The sequence below is a fragment of the Dinoponera quadriceps genome, unplaced genomic scaffold, assembly GCF_001313825.1.
Source record: "Dinoponera quadriceps isolate SergipeBrazil2010 unplaced genomic scaffold, ASM131382v1 scaffold3289, whole genome shotgun sequence".
Classification (NCBI taxonomy): domain Eukaryota; kingdom Metazoa; phylum Arthropoda; class Insecta; order Hymenoptera; family Formicidae; genus Dinoponera; species Dinoponera quadriceps.
The window spans coordinates 1795547-1821989 of NW_014558238.1; the positions used below are offsets into that span (position 1 = coordinate 1795547).

Sequence of the window (26443 nt, forward strand, 5' to 3'; positions counted from 1 at the left end):
TGAAATGTGCGATGGTATAAATTTGCGATAAAGTCATTCGCGACTGAAGTTCCCATATAATTTCTAGTTTGTGCAGTTTATTTCGGTATTTTGGTACATTCAGGTATTTTATAATCGTAATTTATGACCATAACACAAACTGCATGTCGATATGAGTCGCATATCGTGTTTTCAGACCACCATCTACAACGGGCTAAACATTAAGAGAAGAATTAACGTAACAATGGATACTTTAAGCAATCTATGGTTACGATCGAGTTTTTATTGAATAATTAAAAACGTCACCGGCAGAGCTCTCCGCTCTTACGATCTCAAGTGAGGGAGGTCCCTCTTGAAATTTGCATAGCTGCTTTAACGATAGCAGCTTGCTTGAAATATGACGTTTTATTATTGTCTAGGCACTTCACCCGGTTAAACATAGAGAACGAGCGGAAGGTGAGCAGGGAAAGAGAGGATCGAAAGTCATAAGAAGATAATTTTACCTAGCAATGCTGTCGCGCGTGTAACTTTAATCCAGCAAAAGAATCAGACCGCTGTAACGTTATTAAATTATATTTATTAAAATTTCTTTTGCGAATTGGCTTCATTTGTGCTGTTACTAATGAATATGGAAATATAATATAAATCTCACGTGTATTTTTGGTGTTCAATTTCATCATTTATGTTATGGTTCGTAACATATGACACATATTTTTTCCATTTTATGAGTAAAATTTATTCGAAACAAACCAGATGATTAATCGTTATCTCTTATTAAAAGTATAATCACTTTTGAAAAAACAACATATTTCTCCTGTCGTCAATCGAGGACGTTCTCAAAATTATACAATGCCACGTTGCTTTCACGTACGGTATGAACCAACGAGGTGCTGACTTTTATTCGCTTCCGTATCTTGCAAATTATTATGCAGAAATGGACGAAGTAAATTTGAGAACGCCAGTAGCTGCCAATATGCGAGATATTGGCTGACCAAGGCAGAAGATACTATTGTCAGTACTAGTGCTGCCGGTGCAGCCGATATAAAATAGGGTTCTTGATAAAACGACAGACGGTCGACGTGACGTTTATTGCACGTGTTCCACATGTCTACACTGCGATTTCAAAAGAATAACGCCTTGTCTATGTATATCTTTTCATGTGTATATATATAAAACAATATAAGACATTTTTGTTCAGCTCAATCCGTTTTACGTCCTCACAAGTTTTGTACATGTTGATCTGGGACATCCTGTATATATGTATACACATATAAATCTCCGGTAAATACGATTACACGAATTTATTTGAGAAAGCAAAAGAAGATCGAGGAAAAATAAATTTGGCTGCTATATCTGCGTCGTTAGCGATCGTACCGTACCTCGCGTGTTTGTCTCATCGGTGCCGATTTAGGTGACTTACCAATTATACAGATTACTAACGTAATGATAATTAATCACGGCAATCGGCAAATACATTAGGGCGCGCTGTATCCTCAAAACCGCGTGCGTTGAAGATTCCGCTCGCGTCCGCGGCATTCGTTCATTACATAAATAAACCAAATACCGTTGCGCAAGTAAATGCAATTACGCGAATAATTATTTCTTTGTCGTCGCAGAGGGAATTACCCCCCGCAAGAGCGATACGCGGTCGCGTTCCCGGCGCGGTGCGCGCTAAATGTCGGGAGCGTCCGTATTTCCTACGTCACAATGAGTTTCTTTCGGCTTTAAGCGTTGAATATTAAGGACGTTTCACCGGGCGGCAACTCGCTCTGGTATTTACCCGACTTTCAAGGCCAGTTTGCGAATTACTCCCGCGCCTTGCTCTTCTCGGTCACCTAGCAAATTTCCACGCCGTCCCCGCTAATCATCACCGTGCACTCCGACGAAGTTTCAAAGAGAAATGAACTATTCATTGCGGCCGACCCTTACGACTCTCGCGGCTCCCTACATCCCTTACTTCCTTATTCTCCTTTCCGCGTTACCAGAAGCGGTCTCTCTCTCTCTTTCCCCCTCCCCCTTTACTTGCCTCTCTCGATCCCGGAGTTAGCGCTCCGCCATTCTCACTTACTCTTTCGATACCCCGATTATATAATCCACCCTTCATTCCTTATCCTTTGGGATAAGCACAGAGAGAACAGAAGCGGTATATATGTGACTGTGTTGTTCCTACTACGTACTTATATGACACTAAATAATTCCATTTAATTACTCGCACTTTGCTCCACATACCAAACGCTGAATGGACGCGCGATATTATTTATTACGTCTTTTATTGGCACGTGCGGCACATCTCCGACATTGTCCGAGACTTTAATTTCACTTTTGTCATCTCTCTTTTAGTTTTTCTTTCTTATGAAATGCACCAATAAAACACTTTTATACCATAAAGCCTCTTATCTGAAATAAGATAACGTTTAATTGATGCTATTTATCCGTTTCAGTGAAAAGACTTTGTTACACTACGCATTAGTACTACGTGCAAACATTATCATCTAACTAATATCCATTCGATGTAATGTAAGATAAACACATTATCAATATTTGCCTTATAAAACATTTCAGCGTCATCTAGCATTAAGTGATTTTTTTCCTAGAAACTGCTTGTGACTAACACGAATTAATAAACTGATAAACAAGTGACGTTTTTATTCTCCTCAATGAGACGTTGATTTTCCAACAACAATCGCTTTTTCTTCGTAAGTTAGATTTCGATATGAAAGATATTGGAAATATGTATGATGTGAATTAAGAAGCTGGTGAATCTCTCAATATGATAATTTAATATATCTGTTTAAAATATTGCATACGTTATGCGAAGCTTTGGATTTAATAATGTATTCTCTACCACGCCGAAATTGATTCAGTAATTACGGTATACTGCATAACGAAGAGAACAATTATTTTACATTTTGCGCGATTAATGATGATCTCTATGATAAAACTGGCGTCGTGCGTGACACGCGCGTATTTCGGTAAAATAATCAAGTATGAATATCAAGTGAGTTAATTTGGTCACGTATATATATATATATATATATATATAGACAACCACAGCAGAAATATCTCACTAGATGATGGTATATTGCGACAGACAAGTACGCATCCTTCGATGTTCATCGACGAGATGGGAAGATACGCTAAGATATTCAAGTGTAGGATGTATCGTATTAATCCGCAACGAGCTACGGAATTAAGTTACAAACACAAACTTGATTGCATCGCCATTGTTATATACCTAAATATAGGAAGTAAATGCTTAAATCCGTTTTGCAAAATTTATCCCATCTACTGAAATATCAAATCGAGATCACAATCGTTTTTATAGACTTCTTCGGACATTTGTTAAAAATTTTCCAATTGCTGTACTAACGCGCGATTGTCGAAATATCACAGTAACAAATAATATTGAATCTTGATTACATAATTCTTATTGCAAAAAAATTCAAGAAACTTACTTTCGTGTATAATAAGACACTTGAAAAACATTTAGCTGCGACGTCACGGATCTTGAAAATGCAAAATCTCACGAGATAATGTGAAAAATTGTAAAATAAAATTGAAAAAGAATGCTCCGCGTGAGGCACCATGGAAGATTTCGCCAAATTAAATTTGCGTAAACGCCAAGTCTTCGTACAGCGATTGGTGTTGATATAGCCGAAAGATTTTCTGAGATTTTCGCTAATTCTCGACGCTCGGACAACGATAATCGTTCGCGGAGAGTAAAACGAACAGCAGGAATCGTTTAAGCCTCATCCAGCGATTCGCGCTAGGCGTCGATCTTCATTATGGCGTCGCAAAACCGTCACGACGCACCTACAAACCGGGTCTGAACACCTGAGGAAGGCTCATCGAGTTTCTCCATTTGCATCGTGCATGACCTATTTCCATAACATTATCTTAATACTGGCATAAGCGCTCCCGGCTTGTACGGCGCGGGAACAACATCGTCGCTGTTGCGATCGGCTCTGTTCCTTGCGTACGGAAATTACAGACGAACATGGCATTTCTGTAATAATAATACACGACTTTTTGTTATCAATGAAGATTTATTATCAGTTGTAAAACAGGAAAGATACTCTAATTTCTCGTATCTATCGTTCATTAATTACTTTCGTATCAAAGTGTAACGTTACGCAGACGAGGTCAATATCAAATCGCGCAAACGATAAACGTGCGACGCGAAAAATCACTAATGAGCGAGTATCCTTATATTTCGAGAAATATATAAAGTTGAAATGATAGTGGCGAGGTAATTAGGTATTCTCCGTTAAACGAGAAAATTCCACTTATCGTTATCATTTTCGCCGCGACTCCGCCGAAACTAAGTGGCACGTCGCAGCATATTTTCTGGACGGACCGCTAGGAGGAACAATGAAATGAGCGAATAACTAGATTCTCACGCGCAACGGAACAATAATGGCACCAGGGGAAATTTTTCACGGACCCGTGGGCAAAATAATTTGGCAACAGATGCGTCGCGTCGCGTTTTCCGAGCCACCCGACCAAGAATAACGGAGCAGGAGTGGAGCGGAAAAGGGTGGAAGGGCGGCATAGGCGACGGGGTGCTTCGTGCACCAGGAACGCCACATCGAGGTGACACATTTTCGGGGTCGGCAATTGTGGCCTTCTTGTTACCGCGAAAAAGAATACAAAGTAACACTGGAGTAGCCGAAAAAAATATATATATATATTCCTTGAAGAAACAATCTTATTCTATTTGCAGTGGGACGTCACTCGTAAATTGAAAATTGCAAATTACTATAGCACGATGTAAATTGCAGATATATGTGAAGAGAGTCAAAGGTTTTCGGAATAGTATTCAGTAATATTCCAAGCGTATCATTACGAAATGTTAGTAATATTAAAATAAATTCAAAATAATGTTCAGAAAACTTTTCGCAATCAGTTCGAATCCTTTTACTATTAAACTTTATCGAGATTGATCGACGTTAAAGTTAAAACACGTGTTTTACAGAAAAGTTATTTTATTAAGTTATGTATTAACATACCTGACCTGCTTACATAATGGAGAAATAACGCTTCTCTGTTGCCGGAACTGTGCTTGACTTTCATAACGCGCGACCGTCTCTATAAAGAAGATAGCGAATGTTTCGGAGGTAAGAGGAAAACAAAATTGTTTCTTGCGCTATAGCGCGACATGTAAGATAAAGATGGTGCGATACCGCCCGACTCAATACATTTGCCATGATAAGAGTCAAACGCAATTTGCCACTTGACCTTCTCGCATGCAATCGATAAAAAATCGTTTGCGTGTGAATCACTCATTCCGAAAATATTGCAAATGTAAAGTACAAAATGTAATACATCGCAAATTTTCGCTCGTGCCGATAGATTATCAATTTGTGTTTAACAAGTGTTTAAAAATTGCGCCGAGATTACTCGCGAGATACACGTATTAGTTTATTAACTACTCACACACAGTTGTTAATACACGGACTTAATTAAACGCACATAATACGATTAACATAGTTAGGCCGCCGATATGTAGTAACGCATTAACTCCAATGGATCAGGAACACTATGCCAACTCGTAAGATATCGATCACCGCGGGAATTCTAACAATGCAGCTGGCATTTCGATAATAAAGCCCGTAGGCGATATGTGCCGAAACACTTGTTAGTAATTACATAACTGTTCAATCCAATCAAGTTGAGGTTAATACAGCTTATGTGAGAACGTTTTAATGCTTAAAACGACGTAGAATTTTTACACCGCACGGAATTACGTTCAGGAATATGCGTCGCAAAATTGGACGCTCACGCAGAGAGAACAGTTTCCTTTCACGCCAACAACCGCCATAGTCGTCCTTTGGCTTCCACCCAGAGTGGCGCGCGTCTTCGCGGCTAGAAACGATTCGACCCTCGAAAGATCGAAGGGTGACACGTCGCTAGGATGTGAAAGACCACGGGCGAAGAAGAAGTGGAAAGAAACCAAGGGGAGAGATGGAAGGAGGGGGGGGGGGGCACAACTTAGAAATAACAAGGCCGAATGACAAGAAAACAGAGAAGAAGTTAAGGACGGGGCGGCCCGTTTTGTTAGAAGAGGGAAATACTTGGTGCGGCGCGCAAGAGGAACGGGGGAGCGGAATCGCTCTGACGAGAGCGCGGGAGGGACGAGGCAGGGTGTAAAGATAAGAGCGTTACGTGAGCGACTCATTAAGGGATGCAAATTAACCGGTGCCAACGACGTTGCCGTCGCTCCCTCGAAACTTCGGGCCTGTGAGCGTCCTACTAGACCAACCACCGGCGCTACTTGCGCTAGTCGCAGTTTGCCAGAAGTACAACGTCCTTCGAAGCCCCCCCGTCTTCCATGCATAGTACCTATCATCCGCGCGCTCTTCGCGAAGCGGGGAGAAGCACAGATTTATTTGAGCGCGAAGGAGTAGAAGACCCGCCGAATGGTTGTTGCGTTTTATCGTGCATCACGCTGCGCGCGGCTGCGCCCACGACGGCCGACTCTCGACGGTACTCTGTTTCACGACGCAGCGGTAACGGAACGCATTATTCAGCAGCCCGCGGTGAAGGCTATCTCGGCTATTTACCATGCTATATACGCGACACTTACGGACTTTTCCGGCTGTTTTTATTAAATGAGAAACAGAGAATATACCTCGCGAATAATACGAGAGGGATTCGAGAAGTGTGGAATTAGCGAGGCGGACGACCGGACGCAGATGTGAGCACGAGATCTAACTTCGTCAACGCCTGTAAAGTAAATGCCCCAATTAGTGACAAAATAACTTCATCGTGAATATAAATTTTTGAATTATTATAATAATATATACACGTGTTAAGTATACAATGTTTACATAACGACCAGTTATAATCTTGATACTATATTTCTTGTTAACTTGATAATATATACAATTCACAGCTCATGTTTTCTCTTTAGGAATATAAATATAGAGCTATGTATTATTTGATTTATTACGAAGAGCAGATGCGATTGTCATAAATGTGGACGCTGTCACTAGTTGGAATATATACCTTACGACAGACGAGAATTAATCGCGTGACGTTTTTTACGATCTTCATTTGTGCGCGCGATATAATATAATTATTTATACAATTGTTCGACTAACAATGAAGAAAACAAGTACGAGGTCTGAATGCGAGAGGAGAGTAAAGTTTTGAAACGTCCGAGTTGCTGGTACAAAGTTGGTTAGACGCTGAAAATATAAAGAATAGGGAAAGGTAGTAGCGTCTCCGAGCAATTTGCCGCTCGTAACTTGATGAATCCGTAATCAACGCGTGTAAATAGTCCGCGTGTGTAGAAGGTAGTAAAAAATTCAAGGAAGCGTGCAGTCTCGATGTAAAGAACCGAGTACTTGCCTCGCGTTTTTCCTTTTTCCTTTTTCCAGGAGCAGCTAAATTTTCAGATTAAATTATTCAACAGCTTTTCGTTTCGCTTGTATACTCTTTACACGCGATATATGTATTTTGAGCGTACAACTAATTTTGAACATTTTTAACGTTTTATCGCTATTCCGACTGTTCGAATCTTTCCGCGGTGCTTTTTATGGCCCAAGACAATTCCGAGAGTTCGAAAGGCTCCCTTATAAATGACTGTCCGGCTACCCTATGATTTATAACAGCTTTTAGCTTGCACGGTCGCAAAAAATTACGCCCGAGCAGAAATATATCCGCGGACGGAGGCAAACTTTTCACGAGAGACACGACCTACCGTGCTCTGCAAAAGAGAATACTAAATTGAAAGATTTTAACGTTGGGGGCGAATACTTTTTCTCTCTCTCTCTCTCTCTCTCTCGAGCTGCAAATGTCGAGCTGCGAGGATCTATCCGCTGTCATCGGCCGCATAAATTTTATACACCGCGCGTCGGACGAGATAAATTCTAATTGTCGCACAAATGAAATGATTACAGATACAATAAAGCGCGCATTTGCGAAATTACAGTAATGCATATTATGTATTGTACAAAGTGCTTACGCAAATAACGCAGTTATTGGTTGCTATATGTTATAATTACGTTTCCATCGTCATCATCATCATCGCCGTCATTATTATCATGAGTTATTAATGATCGTTCGGCCCGTCCTAATGCGCGTGAATTTATTCACACGGACGCGCCACTCGTTATCCCCGTCCGTACGCGCGAATTCTTAGGTCAGCGCGTGTCACCCGATCAATTGATGGATTTGCAAATACGAGTAAATCGTCTCTTGCGAGGAAAGCTAATTAAGAAGGAATGCATTCGCGATGTTAGTATGCAGCACGAGTTGAACAGCGTTCCATGGCTGCCACCGGGCGTTCTTAGGGAGTATTAGTGACCACTCTCGAGATCACCCAAGGGCCTACCCTACGAATTTCCGGTCCGAACTACTCGCTTCATTCTCCTAGTTCCCACCTCTCGTCGTTAATTCATCCCCGGTAGATTGACTAAAGATACGAGGGATTCGTCAACTAATGCGCGCTTTCGACTGTGTAAAGGGAGGCTAATTTACGTACACTTAGTAGTAGCTCCATTGTCTACCGGTCCGCGATAAACGTGACATTTCCTAGATGTGGACGTTACACTCGAAAAGTTGATATCGAAGTTCGTATTAGCTTAAATTACCGCTCGCCTGAAATCTCGCGGGAACGGTGATGGTCGAATAACGCGCGAATCCGTTCCCCGTACTGAATCTGTAAACACCTGCTCGCCGTCCCCTTCGTTCTCGAGAATAATTTATCTTGGAGAGAGAATTTCGCGCATCCCTCTCTCCCGGACAGCATTGATAATACGATTAGCGGATAGCTGACCGTCCGCTTTTAATATATTTTCGAAGTTGGCGCGCGAGAAGTTTGGAAAAAGTTCCGAATAGGCCGTTAAGTGGTACAGATGTCCCCGAGTTTCCAGGGACAAGCGCTATTGGATCGTCAACGCGCGCTGGGGGGAGATCGTTCGTCTGGTAAAGAACGCTGATGGAAAATGACATTATCTTTTGGTATAAGTCGGCCGAGTCACCGGGGGGGAACGATTCATAATTGCTTAAGTTAAGGAATGCTCGGACGTAGCGGTGAAAGCGAGGGCGGCCGAAGAAGGAACGAATGGAAGAGGCATGCGGGGCTGGGGAAACGCCGAGGGTAAGTTCAGGACCGTGGGATGGCTATGAATTTAAATTTCTCTAATTAGGACGCGCGGTGACGCTGTTGGTAGCTTTCTCTTCGGATCTCTCTCTCTCTCTCTCTCCATCTCTGTTTCTTCTCTTTCGTCCATCTCCCATCCGCTTATTCTCTCTCCTTCGTCGAGTCCCTTATTCTCTCTCTAGCACGCGTGCGTGCGATCTCTATCTCCGTCCTTCCCTTCGTCTCCCGGTGTCTCGCCATAATACCGTACTAGCCGCAAAACCCCCGCGCTGAAGTAACTCAAGTAAGAGGTGGCTCGCATTCGCCGTAGTTGACACCACCTGACTCAGATTTGTTGCTTCTCACGTTCTAACCGAAATTTATTTGAAGCCCGCTAGCGCGGGTTAATTAACGTCTCTCCCGGGGTAGAGTTGGTCGGAGCGGCGCGGAAATCGCGTACAAAAGCGAAGCAATCGAACACGCCCCGCGGTGTGTCGTGTGAGTAATTGAATGGCTAGTGGTATAACTCAACGTGTGAGCGGCCTGAATCGAGATTGCTCGTACAGTTCCGACGCGGCTTCTCTTTTATCTTTCATGCCGCTTCGATCTATCGCTTTGCCGTAAAACCGGCCGCACGTTTGTTTGTCTCGCGTGTAATTGAATATTTCTCGCGTTAGCCGGATTCCGCGCTTTGTTCGGAACGGCCAGCGATTAATTGACGACTGCAAAGACGCTTGATTCGCAAATGACGTACGCGGAGAAAAGACGGATAATTTCGATAGTCGCGCGGAATCCTCGTCTCCTGTTATCCGGCTGGGTGAGTAACCTGAGCGCCGCTAAGGAATTCTCAGGGAGTTTCAGCAACCATTAGCGAGAAAGGGACTAAGCCGGCGATTTAAAAAAAAGTTTCCGCGGTGCATACATTAGCCCGCGTGAGTGTGTCCGCTCGCGTCGGTGTGTAATCTTAATTCTTTCTTTGTTATCTCCTTCCACTAATTCACGACGATGGCGAAGAAGGGGAAGGCGGGCGAAAGGAAAAAGGAAGAAGAGGAAGGGAATAAAGTTAAAGCCGCAGTCGCAGCCAACATTTTTCGTCGCCTTTGTCTCGAAAGATTAAAGGCTTAAAATGTTCGCGAGTATCCGGCATATTTTATCATTCGACCAGACGCCGCCTTGTTTGCCGTTGTGCGAAAATTCATTCGCGATCGGATATTGCTGGCGGTGCAAGGAAACAAGGTTAGACGAATACAATGAAAATCTGATAAAATAATTACGAAGCGATACGCACAAAATGACCCGCGTAACGCGATATAAACCGATTCGCGATTATCGTCGGATAAATAAACCTGTAATCCGTAGGACGCCCAAATTAACCGAAATGCAAATCGAAGCGCGCCGTCGATTTCATATTCAATTAAAAGCAAACTACAGTCGAATTCGTAAAAATGTGATAATTAAAAATATTGATTATCGGAGAGAGCGAGCGGTGCGATTGAGCAGGGTGGTCTCGTACATCTGTTCATTAGGTAATGAACTTATTAAATCAGAGAAGCGCGGTGTGGCGGGAAATTTTACCTATATCCGCGCCGACCCTTCGCTCGTTATTCGTTTAATTATCTGGAAACACTGCAAAGGTTAATTGTAATTGGAAATAATAACAAGTTGAATACTGTTTTTTCAGCAAATGCAATTACGCATCGACCGGAAACTCTGACGTGCGGCACCTGAAATGAAAACGAAAAAAAAAAAAACATCGTCTAGTAGTTGTCCTATTAACATGATTAATCGTTATTTGCGCGAGGGAACTGGAATTTGTAAAATGCACGCAACCCATCGCTCGTAATCGTGTAATATAAACATTCGCATACGCTAATAAATGATGGTCGCGTAAATGTATATCCGATGTAAGCAGCTTGCGCTGTCCTTCCGCGAATAACACCGCGCTGGATTATCAATTTGCTACTGCGGTATTTTAATTACGTGTATCCGCGCGATGACAATTTTCAAATGAAATGGACCGATTCCTCGATTATCTTACCGAGTCGCGCGGTGGAATTAATTAAACGCTTACGCTCATAAAATATGGCGAACCGCCAAAATTGAAATTTCACATGCTAATAACGCGCACTCGCACTAATTAATGTCCTTAACTCTAAATTGATATTTAAATGTTAACCGATCGGGAAAAATCAAACGCGATAACGCGTAGTGAGAAATAACAACCTGTACCTGTTGATAAACGCCGGGAAACAATGGACGTCAACTTGTCGCTTCGATCGATATCGTGTACACGGAAGCGGCAGCATCAATTATTTCGCGAGACGTTAATTTTTTGCGGTGTAATGGCGCATGCAGCCGTGCCTTTTTTCCGCGCGAGCTTTCCGAAATTTAGCCGGTGATTTTGCCAGTTTCACGCTGAACAGCGGCGAACAGCGTCCTCGAATCTCTAACCCGCATAACCGAATTAACGCGGAGAAACGTTACGCGCGGTACAGGTTTACCTCGCTACAGTTTAATCCCGCGTTCCAGGTCGCGTCCAGAATGAAGCGGCGGTGGTGTTGGTGCACGCGGCGAGGGCGCGGAGTGACGTAAAATTTAAGAACCACCCGCATTAAAATCACTGCCTCTGCCAGTATTTCAACGGATCCCTCCTTGTCGCACCTCGCGTGCGTTCCTTCTCTCGGCTGTGCGCGTTCTTGCGCCCAGTATGCGCAAAGGGTGAGAGAGAGAGAGAGAGAGGAGGAGGAACGGAGCGGTAGTATATAAAGGGTTCGCAAAGTGACTCGAATTGCCGCACAGTCGACTTTACGAGACGGGGTATTGCTAATATCAGAGCATAAGGGCCACCCCGTCCTTTCCCTCTCGAGCCCTTTACCGCCCGCAGAAGCCGGCGGCACGACGGGTTCTGCCGAGACTCCTTAACCATTCGACCCTCCGCGACATTTTTAGTGGCCATCAAAAACCGACGCCGGCTTAATTATTAGGGCAGGAGCGCAGAAACCGGCGCCCTGCCTTCTCGCCGTCATCTCACGACCGCTACTTTTGCCATTTCGCCGTGCCGTTCGTTCATTCGTTCGCCGGCTTCATTCTCGATGGTCCTCCGAGGCTCAACTACGTGAACGGCTTAGAGAATCTTTTCTGCTCTGAAGGGCCTTGAGAAGTTTATAGGAACTGAGGAAACGGAAAGTGGAATACACCGAGAGCGCTTTCAGTTATCGGTGTTCTCTATATTCCATCTTGAAGAATGTCCAATTGATAGTTTAGGCACGATAAACCAGCCGAATTCACTTTCTCGCCTGTTAGAACACGTCGAACGAAATTATTCGAGGGATTTCGAAATTTCATCGAGAACGCGCTCAGGCTTTATCGCATTAAGAAGTAAAAATTCCTCAAGCTTTTTCAAAATCATATAAATTAAATTATATTACTTTCAATATCACGTCATAGAGAAAGTTCTCAGTCGATTCCGACGTGCGGGGGAAGCGTTTATTTTTGCACGCGAAGGCGAAATCACGTCGTTTGATTAATTAACGGACGCTAATATAAACACCTAACACTTAACGAGGGCGTTAGTGTGTAATTTACTGATGAACGAGTATGACTGATTAAGCGAGCATTCCGCTCCCGCTGTTAGGAGGCTACGCAAACGAACAAGCAATTCGAGCGGAATGATCCCCCTTTAATTGCACATCGCGAGATCAGCCATTAGCGCGTGATGCTTTCCTCTTTCCCTCTCGGCGGGTTCGCACAAAGCTTTTCTACCACTCGAAATCGTCGCGAGCCTGGTTGGCTCCGCATCATCATGCCGCTCTTGGCGCGAATTATAGAGGGGATCAACGTCATGCGGAGTGTAAAACGTTGCGGCGACGCCCTCCGGCGACCCTCCGTCCTGCGGACAGTTAACAAAAGAAATCCCGCGTGAAGGTGTAAGACCCGTCCGACCGAACTGCTTTAATAACAAAGCGCGAGTCGTGTAATACTCGGAAATGCGCGCGTACTTGCAAATGTATCAATGCGTTTACAACCGCGTGTTCAAAATATATTCGGGCAAACACACTGTCAGCCTTGCTCTCTCGTGCTTCCATGGGAGTGGAATTTCAACGACAAACGATTAGCCATGCGCTTCAATCGCGCAAAAGTGCAACAATCGCCTGCTGATGAGTGAAAATGTCAAAAGGACAAACCGTCGGAAATAATGAATGACTCTTAACGCGGCGTATAAAGCCGAGCGGATGACGCGCGGCGGGGACAAACGACTGAGCGTATCGAAATGAAAGATCGTTTTCCAGCTGCTAAGGCTAATACGGCCATCAGCGAAATTACGAGGAGCCTCGCCTGCGAGCGGCGGGTTACGACGACGGAACTTTTATCAGCCATTTCGCGTTCTCCCGCACCGGACGCGAGGAACGTTAAGGGATCCCTCCCCGGGCCGAGTGTCGGCCGTGTGAGAGGCTGAAAAACGCCGGCGGAACACTTGCGCACGCTCGCGTGCGTGCATATTGCGGGGAAAATAGCTTAGTTTCGCCATGGGACCGAAATTAGATTTCGTTCGGGAAAGACGTTCCAAATGTTCGCTCTCTAACCTCCCTTTCCTTTATCTGTTCTTCACGCCACCTCCTCTCCTCCCCGAGAAGCAGCCTCATTCTTGCGCCTCTTCCGCCTCGCTCCCTGGACCGTTCTTTCTCCTTCTTTCCGCGCCGAGATTCCGGTTTCCCCGGAGACGCTCGACGACGTCGCGTCGCTTCTCCACGTTCCGCGGTACTATGCATATTTCACCGATTTTTATGGAATTCCTCGTAGACTTCTTCCCACCTCCGCGCCCCCTTTTTGCTCTTCCTCTATTTCGATTACGAGCGTGCTCTATTTTTTCGCCCGCTCTTTCCCTTCCTGTCTTTCTTCCCCGCTACCCTCTCTCTCTCTCTCTCTCTACTTCCCGTCCTTATTCTCTTATTGTCTGCTTCGCATCCACCCTTCGCAGTCTTAGTCTTCCTTAGCTACGTCACGGCATGTGTCTTCTTATCCATGCTGCGGTCTTGTCCGAGAGATTGCGGATTCAGATTGCAAACGCGGATTTTCTTGTTGTTTCCTTCGAGTGGTCGGTCGAACATTAATACACCTGTTAGTCCGAAGAAGATTTTTCCTTGCCTATTAATTTCACACTTGATTTTGTAACCGTAACATGCAAGAATTGTGGCAATTCTCACAGTCCTTCTTTAAGTAAAAATCAAATTTCACTTTTATTTATATAATCGCTTGTTTTATTTCTATCATGATCGACGATTTTAAAAATCTTGCAAAGTTAAATGTTACTTGCTCGAAATAAATTAAATAAATGTCGATCATGATAGAAATAAAACAAGCGATTGTATAAATAAAAGTGAAATTTATCCTGACAGTTTAACATGTGTTAGAGTGATTACGTGTTGGGTTAATGTTTTACGAAAGAACGATTACGTGAGCTCAGCGAACAGCTTCGACATTTATTCATCGGCTGCGTAGGTGTAGATCGTTGACTTTCGAGCAATGCTGCGTGAAGTACGCAATCACGCCTCATCCTTCTTCGCTGTCTCGCACACGCTATCCGGCTGATACATCAATAAATTAATTATACGGGCGAAACTGTGCGTCGCTAATCCGGCGAACCTAATTAGGAGCCGCGCATACATCGCATATAGCGCGAAACGGTGTCATTCATCATATCCATAAACACCCGTTATCTTTCACAATCATGAGCAATCGCGGATGTGTCGATATTCGATCTACGTAGATAACGCGATTAAAATGCTCGAGACAACTGCTTGGGAAAGATTGATGAACGAAAGTGCAAAGCGTGCGAAGGTCTGTTGTGTGCAGCGTCTTGACTTAATCAGACTCTCACGGATGATTCTTCGATTATCTTGATTGCCAGCGGAACTTTTTCTTTCGCGATCTACAAGTGGAATTGATTTACCGAAGATCTGAAAACAAAGGTTAATATCTCATGTGTAACTTAAGAATTCTGCAGATCTTATCGCGCGAAGACTTTCACGAGAAATATATTATTGACACAATTGGAGCGCTAATCGAGACTTAATACGAGATTATCTGTATGAGAATTTTTGTCTTCTTTATTCTATAGAGCAAGTTGTCAGGCATCTTCCCGTTACACTTTCCTTTTTCTATGCTGAAGAAATTTCTTTCGGGAAGGTCAAACCACTTCCACGAGATCGTCGAAATTCTTCCGATGTATATCGCCTGTCACCTTTCTCCGCTCACTATGAAATTGCTACACTCTCCTTCGACGAGATATGGGTCATATGAGACTGTAAGTGCAATATAAATAAGAACAGTCGCGTTTCGTCTGTTTTTTTTTTTTTCTATGCCTGTCGATTACTCTTCTAAGTGAAATTCAACATTTGTAGATTTCGGTTATTTTAAGAAAGTAAGAGAATTTATAGTATAGTATAATATAAAGTTTCAAAGCGTCGGTATTCTTGAAATTATAAACTATTGAAAATCTAGAAAGCTTTACGGTTTAAATCTTAGTAATGAAAACGACAAAATTTGGTTCGACATTTGAGAGAGAATTGCGGTATAAAATAGTAAAAAATAAATAAATTGAAATAAAGTTAGACGACAAAGGAAAAGTCGACGAATCGATTCGAAACTGATCAGAGAGCGAATGGAAAATTCGAAACTCGAGACATGAATGAAGTAACGAGCACCTAAACAATGACACAGCGTTATTAGTTGCATTACCGTTCGTGAAACTTAAACTCGCGTGCAGACAAAAAATGTACCGTGCTAGAGACCCACTTTATCGCGATACCAGTGTGAAGGGAAAAAAACATAACGAGTGAGAAAGACCTTAATCAAGAGACTATAATTACACATTACATACCGTTTTAAGTCGTGCCCGCGTGCATACGGTGTGCCGCGAAAGATAAACGAGCAAACGTAACTATTAGTTTAGCTGCCGGCCGATACGATTGTTAGTGCGTCGCGCAAAGAACGGAGAGAAGTTGGACGAGACAACATCGGAACGATTTAAGTATCGTTATCTTCCAGCCGTCCCCTATAATCTCAAGGGAGGATTTTCTCCTTCGGAGATCTCGCTTTCAGCAACTATTTGCTATTCACAGGAAAGACAATTTTGCCTTCGGCGAAGGGTCTACGCCGGGCATACCGGCAACGATACATCCGAGACTCCGCCTGTCGGCTTGCCTTATATTCCGTATATATCGCCCATGAGGCAACAACGTGCCTCCTGAGATCAGTATGACTGTCGGTGTGTACGGATACGACCTCAGTATGGAAATAAAGCACTTCCGAGCTCCGCGAAAAATGCATACGTTCCCCCTGGCTAACCCTTGAAACCTTCCTTCGAGATCCCTCCCAATCCCTCCTCGTCACCAGCTCGTCTCGAGGAACTCCACGCGATACGGTGTACGATTAAAACTACACGAGAAGGAAGTCGTTATGCGCCTTCTAGATCGCCCGCGCCTTACTGAAATTCACTTCGTCTTTGCAGGCATTGGCTTTTTTCCTCGTTGTAATGTTCGATGAATTTTCACGAATTTCGCGAGAAGGATCGTTGCTTTGAGCATTATAAATATTCGATACCTTTCGATACCTTCCAATGGCAACAAAATAACTTTATTGTGATTGTGACGTCATCCTTGTTCGGTATCGATTTTCGTTCTTACCGCGAACTAATGACCGAGAAGGTTACAGATGAAGGAAGGCCGACGAAGAGTCGGAACAATGTCGATCCAGCGATCGTCGGGAATTAGTTTGCTCAATGCCACTCTAACGCGGGCGAGCTCGTCTGCTCAGCGCGTTGGAAACGTGTGAATATTCTCATAGCTTCGGGACTGCAGATTACAAAAGGAGATTTCATGATCGTATTGTAACGCGAAGCACAGGCTGAAGGCGAGAAAATGAAGCGAACGCGCGGAACGACGCGGCGCAAATAGCGAGGAAAGAAAGCCGACGAACGGACTCGCGTGGAAAATCTGCCGATTTTAGCGGCGCGAGGAACTGGGCGCTAACCGTCCTAACCGAAGGCGAAACGATAGCGTTTCATTTACATAACCGTAATTCTACTTAGTGGCGGATACCTAATTCCCTCATACGTTTCCCGTTTCTCCGCCGTGCCAGAATTCGCGGTATTTAGGCGACCGCCGATGTAGCCGGGTACTTTCACGAAACAAACACTTTCGGATGTGCAAACTTGTAATCCACATTACGGCGGGACCAATCTCTGCAAATGGACTCGAAAACACCGTGTTTCCGTAATATCCCGCGCTCTTAACGTCAATATTTACGGTTGAGCTCGGCGTAACGCGTCGGTTGTAAATAGAAAATAGGAGGATCGCCGATGTAACAACGCGCACGTGAAAGAATAATGTATACTCTAATGAAAATCTTGCAATTGCAGCTTTTTATTGTCACATTCATTGTATATTCGAGGGCCTAGTATAATAAATTAAATAGGAATGAGAGGTAAAGGGCATAGAGTGAGAGGGAGGGGCGGAAAGAGAAAGGATAGGGTATAAATAAAAATTGAGCTCTATTTACAAAGAGTGTCGATATATTTACATACTAGGCGTAGATATATCAAAAGTACAAGCTAACAAGTTCGTTATATCCGGCGAGTGATAGCGTCGATTGCTCGTCGGATATAAGCTGGATGCCCGTGCTGTACGCGCGTATAAAAGAATAAATTAAAACCCTAAAAAAAAGAGAGAAGGTGGATATGGGTTAGGAGCGAGTGGATGCGTTTTATGGCTTGGCAGTATCGTCGCTGCGTTACTTCGTAACAATGAACACGTCTCTTGAACGTATACGCTCTACTTATTTTACGTATCTGCAATGGTGCACCAAGTTATGCATAACCGTTTGCCAGGCGAAACCATAAAAATGCAAGAACTTTAAGATTACGCCACATTCGGGATTTTAACGGCGCGCTTTCACGACACGCACTCATTTTCGACTTACGCGCGGCACGACTACCGCGGAAGGAAGTAATGGTTCGTTCTCTCCCGATAGTATCGACGTTTCAAGGGTGCTCTATATTTCCGCCGCACGCAGCCCCCGTAAGCACGTGGCGTGTGTTCCTCCTTTTTCGCACGTAAGCAGCGGACTAGACGTATCCGCATCCACCGATTATTCGTTACAGAGGACAATCGCTCGAACGCCCGCAAGAGAGATGCGTTTCACTCAAAACGAGATTTTCATAGGTACTGTTCCGCCTCCGGGTGGTTAAACGAGGTTTTGAACATTCACCTCGGCAAAGGTTGAAACCGCGAAAGATACGAGGCCGTCGATCACCGACCGGCGAACGACGATCGAACGACTTTGCGCGGCTTACGACGCCACGTCGCTAGCTGTATACTTCGCGAGAGCAGCGCCGTAACCTATTGACCTACATGAGTATTAATAAACGCGCATGATGTATCTGCATATCACACGAGAGCAAACGGCGAATATCAGGCCATTTTCGTTGGGATCGGATTAAAGATAATGCCAGCGATTACCGCTGGTCCAACAAAAATCTCGCTCGACGTCGAATAATTAGCAGTGATCCGTTCTCGGGGAGAAGAGCTATCGAGCCGACGAGATTTCCACGGACGACGAAGGGTAGGATAAGCCGCTGACGCGAGGACATCGGCGAACGTCCTGTATTCTTTGGTCGGTCAAATTCCGGTAAACGTACAATTCGCGAACGTGAAATCTGACCATGCGATAAAAATGCCGCAAGCACTCGCGCGCGTCTCTCTTCCTACAATCGCTCGCGTAATCCTGCTGAAAAGTACTTCTTGAACGAGCGCTTCGTCTAATAACCTGTTATCGATACACTGGCCAACAAGTAATTATCACTTTCGCTTGCTTGCAATAAGAGAAAAAGGATTACATTTACTTTCGTTCTCCACTCGCGCGGCTCGTGCCTTCTAATTCCAGCTTCCAGTCGATCATACTTTTGTGAAGGTGTTTTTGAAGCGCCGCACCAGAAATTGCACGGTGCAACATTTACGCTAGAATGACTTCGAGAATTCAAACGATAAAACAAGTTATCGGGAAGAGCTGTAACATCGAGTTGCTGAACGTTGTTTCATACTCACAAAGAAACACACGCAAATGTCTTACTCTGATTTTGATTCAGGTCAGACCGAATTGTAAGAAATCTCTTTGTATTCAACATTTTTTTCATGATCATCACATGCGAATATGTTTCAAGCATAAATGTCATGTGATATTTCCGCCCTCCGAAAGAACAAAAACCGATTCTTTTTACTCTCTAAAAGTGAACACGTATAACAAACGTGTCTCCCATTTTTCAACATATTCGAAACTCATTAAAATCGGAAGGGTACACTTCAATGTGTTTCTTTGCCAGTTTACAACGCGCACGTTGTGGAACTTCTTCGCAAAACATGAAAATCCTCATATGTTAAAACATAAGGAAATGCGATCATTCGTCTTTATGATTCGAAGGAGGAAGTTACCGAAGTGGCTATAACGCTCCGATATGCAAAAAACTAGTTGCGACATTGTCGCAGATTTCGCAGATCATTCACCGGAATTCTTAGTTGATCGACCGCAAGCAAAGAAAGTAAATAGCATCGCGATATCCCCGTCGGAACTCTCCGCATCCGAGCGATCTCAGGATGCATCTCTCTCATGAAAATTACTATGAAATATTTTCATAAAGGCAACAATCTAGATTACAAGGATTGCGTTTTGCTCTGTCCGGTCTCTTTCGTGACTTGGGTTTCGCTTTTCGACATCAATCTAATCTCATTTTTCCCTTCTCCGTACTTAGCGTTAAAGAATAAAGCCACAGGCGGATATTTGTCGTTTGCGCTCTTAACGCCAACTTGCTCGCTTCGTTCTTGCGGTCCGCAGTTCTCCGGCGAACTGATCAAGTGATTTTTCACATCGGTCCCTTCGGGCAAATTGTCGAAAACTTTCTTCAACAGCTGAGACTCCGGTGGACCTTGAAGCTGAACGGGACCGTCACCCGGTCGCTCTATAGCGGCTATTATGTTCTGCAGCAGTCCATCGGACAACACGTGATCGTGCCTGATGCCGCCGTCCGAGTTTTCGGTGCCAAATCCTCCGTTTGCAGGTTGTATCTGCAGCGTGTAGGTGCCTTTGGAGCCTTGAATCTCAAAATCTTCAGCATTGTTCGCGGTCAGTCGTTGCGCCAAAGACAGCGCCTCGCTGCCCTCGCTCGACTTTAAGAATTGACCAGCGTCCACCTCGTTCGAGTCGAGATTCTTCCCTCTACCGAAGCTTTGCGCGGTTAGGCTCGCGGTGAACGCCTCGGGCGATATTTTCGAGCCGCGCTGGAGCTTCGCCGCTTCGGGATAGACATTCTGACTGGAGAAATGCGCGGAGATCTCGTTCGAAACATCGCGGGTGGTCGCGTGGACGGTCTTGCTCGCTTCGTTGCTCGCGTCGTAAGTTACTCCCACGGGATTGCCGTAGCTGTCTTTCAGGTTGACCTTTTGCTGCTCATTGTGTTGCAAGTCCAGCGTGTTCACCGACGGTCCCCCCAAGAAGTTATCGAACGGTTTCGCGGGCGAGGAGTCGCCGTTGTAGACCGGACTCGGCTGGCCGAACGCGCCGTTACTGACGCCGGTACTCGCGAAGCCCGTTGACAGCGAGTTAGCGAAGACCGTATGCCCGGCGGAATTCGGCGCGATTTCAAAACCGAATTGCAGTTTACCGTTCGAATGTGCAGCAGGTAATCCGCTGGCCAGCTGCCCGTCCAAGGGCGCCTCTCCGCTCGAGGATAAACTACTACTCAAAGGTGGCTCTCCTCTCGCGGACAATTCCGGTACGTTCGAGGGAAAGAGCGGCTGCAGGGAATTGCAGTCGTGACCACCGCTGATCGCCAACGACGCGTCGTTCACTAACGGAACGCCGTACGTCGTTGTCAACGCGTTGCCAACATCGCTGTAAAGGTTCCGACCGAATCCGGAGAACGTCGATACGTAAGAGGTCGGTGGGCCGAAATTAGGCGCTCCGTACGTCAATTGGGGTGCTGGTGTATTGAAGTCGGTGAAGGACAGCGGCGTGCCGTACTGAACGTGCGGCGCGGCAATCGGGGAATTGTATCCGGCCGAGAAAAGGGAGCCGGAAAACGAATTACCCGGTCCCGATGCGTAACGGAAAGGTACTGGCGCGTGGTAGCTCGGCAATTGTTGTCCGAGCGGTATCGACGGCAGTTTTTGTTTCGCGAACGCCGGCACATATCGATTAATGTTCGACAAGAGGCCCGTCGGTATAGGTTCCCTGAACTTGATCGGATCCCGATTGCGCGGCGGTATCAGAGAACCGAGAGGAACCGGTGGTCTGAACGGAGCGTGGGCTTTGGAATGGTGCAGGTTTTGCTTATGGAAAGAGCCTCCGAACGCTCCGAAGAACGGAGGCGCGCCTCGTCCACCGACCGGGTACGGTCCGTTGGGCGAGTAAGATGAAAGAGGTGGCGCACCATAGGTGTCCAAAGGCGGAGGGGACAGTAAGGGCGGTGAAACTCCGGCGAAAGTGTTGAAAGGCGCGCCGTAATCACTCGTCTGCGGCGGCAGGTCGAGCCCCGCATTTTGGAAGCCATGAGAATCCCCGTTGTTGCCGTCGGAGTGAAGCGAAGCGGAATTGACGTGGTTGAAGGACGAGACGTCCGACAATGACAAACCGTGGAGGTCCGCGTCGGTCACAGGCCCGGTCGTCGGTAACAACTCGAATCCCACCGTCTTCACGATGGACAAGGGCTCGATGTTTGGCGCGCCGTATTGATGCGAGTCGGCGGAAGTGACGGCCCCCGGACCCTGGTTGTTGTGCAGCGGCTCTTGCTGCGGCAACGGCGGCGGCGGCAGTCCGTTGCTCTCCGAAGACTGGTGCACGGACGTCTTCAGGTCCTGCGCCTCCGGGTTGTGTATCGGCACGCCGTAAGAGTCGCTCGGCACGTTCGAGTCGGTCGGCACGCTCAAGGACGCGTGGGACAAGTGCGTGCCGGAAGAAGACGAGCCCTTCGCGTAATTACGCTTCGCCTCGGTGGGTGGACCATACGTATCTGTCGGTGGGCCACTTTGATTAGGGGAGCTGGCCAATCCCGCGATGGGCTGCCATCCATCGTACTTTATGTCAGGTGGCGTGGGTGGCGCTGGAACTCCTGGCGGAGGTGCCGGCGGCGGAGGCTCGTATAAATCACCGGCCGGTGGACCGTATTGCGGTTGCGGCGCGGGCGGCGGACCGTACTCGTCATTGGCCAGAGGATTAAACTGAATAGCTAATTTCGGAGGCGGCGGACCGTAAGTCTCGAGCGATATAGGGATAGGTGGCCCGTGGCCTGCCTTGAACGGCCCGTACTGACTCGATGTACCGACGAACTTCAATGCTGGAGTGTACTGAGGTTTCGGCAATCTGAATTGCGGGAACGACGTAAAGTGTTGCTTCGGCAGTCCGTAATGAAGTTTCGGCGGGCCGTAGCTAGGCTTCGGCAGGAGGGAAGTCGATAGCAAGGTGAAACTTTGCTTCAGCGGGGCTACATATTGCGGCTTGATACTCCGCGGTGGCGGCAACGGCGCCGGCAGGCCATAGGAGACGACCGGCACTCCGTACACAGGCGGCGGCAATTCCGCTGGTGGCGGTGGATAAACGGCCGTTGGCCCGAGGTTACCGACTAACTCCGGAGGCCCGTACACCGGCGCCGGCCCGTTAAACCCTGACGGCGGTCCGTATTCCTCGGACAGAGAGGCGAAAGTATTGCTTATTCTGTCACCGGCTACGGCCTTGCCGGGTTTCTCTTCTTCCTTGGTTAACGGTACTTGCGAGCTCGCTTTGTTCACTACCGCCTGCACGTGGTTGTGGTATCCGATCAGCAGGACGCACAGCAGCACGGATAGCATCTAAAAGCAGAACGGTATGGCTAGAATCGGAGAAAGTGCGCGATTAATTTCGTTTTTTTCATACTCCCGAATACTGAGTGCGTCGTGTTTACGACTCTCTGCTGCAGTTTCGCGGGATAATGTTCATTCGCGTACAAAGACGGGAGATAATGACGCTTTACACTCGGAAAATTTCATCGCTGCGTACAAATTATCAGAAAACGTCGCGTTATTTCGTGATAAAACTGCCGTGACGTCACATATATTTTGTTCATGTTTTTGCATAGCTTCTGTTTCGCATTTAAATACTGAATATGTAGATATGCATAGAGAGAGAAAGAAAGAGCATTAAGAATTTAACGCAACGAACATTGTAATGCATACAAATCGAACTATTACAATTCGTTCAATATTTGTTAAATATTGAACCAAAAATTACTCTGATACTTTTGTTCTCACGTAGCTGTTTGTTTCTCCAGACAGACCGCCACGTTGACTAAACGTATCCGAGCGTGTGCGGAACATAATAAACGATGTATCACAAGATTGTTATCCACCCCTTTGAACTGTCGCCGAAAATAAGAAGAAAATAATTACATCTTTTACCGTTTCGAGCAGGCATCTGAAAACGTCGTGCTATGCGTGTTCTAATTAGTTCGTTGGGCGCTTAAGAATAATTTTGCAGCATACATACGGAGATCCACTCGTTATTGTGCAGCGACCATATTGGAGGCCGTGGGAAATTCTACGCTACTCGCCTAAGCCGTGGAAGTCTTAACGTATGTGAAAATTATGTAAAGCTACGTTTACACATTCTAAGGGGCTTAAAGAGGCGCGGACGAATGAGTAATTACGTCAATTGTAAGCGGGGTGTTGCATGAAAGCGAGTTGCGAAAAATGAGCGAGTGACATCCTTTTTGGAATGTTAATTTTGCCCATTTAAGCTAGTCTTCTTAATTAATGATAATTTTTAGCACACCGAGCTACTGCGCATGTTCACTTGTGATCGTGAAAAGGAAACGTATGTAATATACTGTGTGATTTCGTAAGATGAAAACGCGTCTCAATTGCGACTATCTTCTTAATCGATCGCAATTGTTCAAATCCGAGTCAAGTGCTATTCCCATGACATATAAAACTGAAAATTGTGGAATGTACAAAATTCGTTTATTTCGTAATAAATGTCCGTTGCAAAAGAAACTATTATTCATGCTAGGAAAACGTTTCTTCCTTTTGGCCGTATTACTTACTATATAGTGGGTAATGGATCGTTTGCCACAGTGGAAAATAACATAAATAATTGTAATAAAATCATATAATATGCTATTTTGACGTAATAATTAACTTCTTGTTCACCTAACAAAAGAACATTCACGATTTGTCAAGATTATCGAGATGTGTCACCGAGCTCTCTTTACGTAAAGTATCACTACGATAACCAGTTGCAAGATTTTTTTTGTGTTTTCTTCGGAAGGTATTAGAAGAGAGACGAAGCGATGAGAATGCGCACAAGCTCACCGCCTGTCAATGCCGGCAAGAAACCATCGACTGACTTCTCTTAAGTAGCACGATGGCCGAGATGCAAGGCTAACATAATCGACCGTACTTTCTCCAGAGACCACGGGAAACGTTTGTAACCCGACTACCCATTGCTTATAATTGCGATTTCAAGTAATTACATTCCTAAAGGCTCCTTTATCGTTTTGTATTTCACTGATATTTAATTATTCACGCCCAAAGCGCAGTTGTCAGGAGAACTCGGAATAATTTCAGAATTCGTAGACGGGAGAAATTGTGAGGAAGTGTCTTTTATTCCGGCAATTCACGGCCACAGCTCGGTCTTATTATCGCAATCTGGTTAATGATTTCTTATCTGTCGTCAGAAACTCACGATTATAATCAGTCTCACAAGCAATTTTCGATGCAAGCAACGGCCACGCAGCCAATATGGCCCATTAAGTTTCTACCATGTGTAACTTCGCACATCCGCAGAGATGCGTGTAAAGAAGCGAGGTTGATTTAATCGACGATATTATGGCGAACTAATTTTTCGAAAGTGCATAATCGTCCGTAACACATATGCGTAAATCTCGCATTCATCACTTTCCGATAGTAATAATGGAGAGAGTCGCGTCGCCAAATAGAGAGCTACATTAGCGATTGTACACACTGGGCTAGATCGCACTTGTGTGAATCTGAATCGATCATCTCGCTACCGCCGCGAACGCGAGCTGTGTATGTATGATGAGGCAAAAAGCACCAGCAGAATTTGAGCCAGTAATAAAAGAAACGACATTTATTTCTGTCGTTTTCTTTTGTGGCTACGGATAACCGCATGCGGATACACTTTTTGCCGCCCGTACGGAAGCGCGCGTAACTCGTGCGGACTCTCGTTTTCGCGTGTATCGTCCGGCACGCGGGTTCAACGATCCACATTTTCAAACGATTATGAGGTCACTTTTATTCGAATGTTCGTCATTGAATTCTTGCGTCTTTTTTTTCACGTGTTCCGAGAGTATCTTACAGTTCGCGTCAGTCCCGATGTCGAGAAGAAAATTCGTTCGGCGAAAACTCGAGCTCGTATTAGAAGAATCGATTTGTCCGGTACAGTACTCGGATTAGTCGTTATCAGACCCGACGATAAGAAACCGGCAATTACTTAATCTCTGGTTGGGAATCGTCGCAGTGCAATTATCGATAATGCATACGCCTAAGACCCCTATCGTGCACCCCTTTCATTCGCCCCTTATTAGTACGGAAATTTATTCACATCGAGGGTGTAACGTTATTTCAGTCGTAGAGATTTCTGCGCACTATGGTGTTTCATTCTTTCGCTGTCGGACGAAGTGGGGGTATAGGCGCTGTGTGCTTGAAAAGCCGTTCCATCAAAACACGAAGGTTCTTCTCGTCTGTTCTGCAGATACGCGAGTAATTACGTCAACGATATTCGATAATTACATACTTAGATTCAACGAAGCATAATTTGAATCAGTTGTTTCAAACGTCACTGGCCAAATATATATTTTTATTTCGAAATGTGCTTTGGAAAGTGTTGAAGTTTGGATAACCAACGGCGTCATCCAACGAATCACTATCTCTGATAGGAGATATAATCACAAATGAAATATGAATGATCAATCGGCTAATTTTATCGATATATCAAGCTATAAATTGTTTCATTTAAATACTAATATTTCTTTCATTTAAACAAACAAATCTATTCTTTCATTTGAACATGAAGAAACAGCGGTAAGTTGTTTGGTCGCAGCATTTGATTTAACCTTAAGTCGAGGATAAACGTCCTACGGACAAACTAAACACGACAATCGCGACGTACCTTGAATTTAACCATGACACACGCGCATAAACCGCCGTCTCGGCACTACACACAAATTATCCGGCACTCCGTGAGTCTCCGTCCCCGCGCTCTCGACTACTTTTCGCCACGGCACTTTAAAGGAAGTCGCGTCTACCCCGAGCTAGTCGTATGCGATTTAACGGT

At 45.1% G+C, this 26443-nt stretch overlaps 1 protein-coding gene across 2 annotated transcripts in view; it reads right to left on the reverse strand.

Moving 5' to 3' along the window:
* Positions 1 to 17621: 17621 nt before the first annotated feature.
* The window catches only part of LOC106749812 (methyl-CpG-binding domain protein 6-like), a 38880-nt gene continuing 30058 nt past the window's right edge, over positions 17622 to 26443 (reverse strand). For both annotated transcript variants that reach the window (XM_014629663.1, XM_014629664.1), the window contains exon 3: positions 17622 to 22962. In XM_014629663.1, the coding sequence (XP_014485149.1) occupies positions 19774 to 22962 (3189 nt within the window). In that variant the 3' untranslated portion in view covers positions 17622 to 19773. The remainder of the gene's footprint in view (positions 22963 to 26443) is intronic.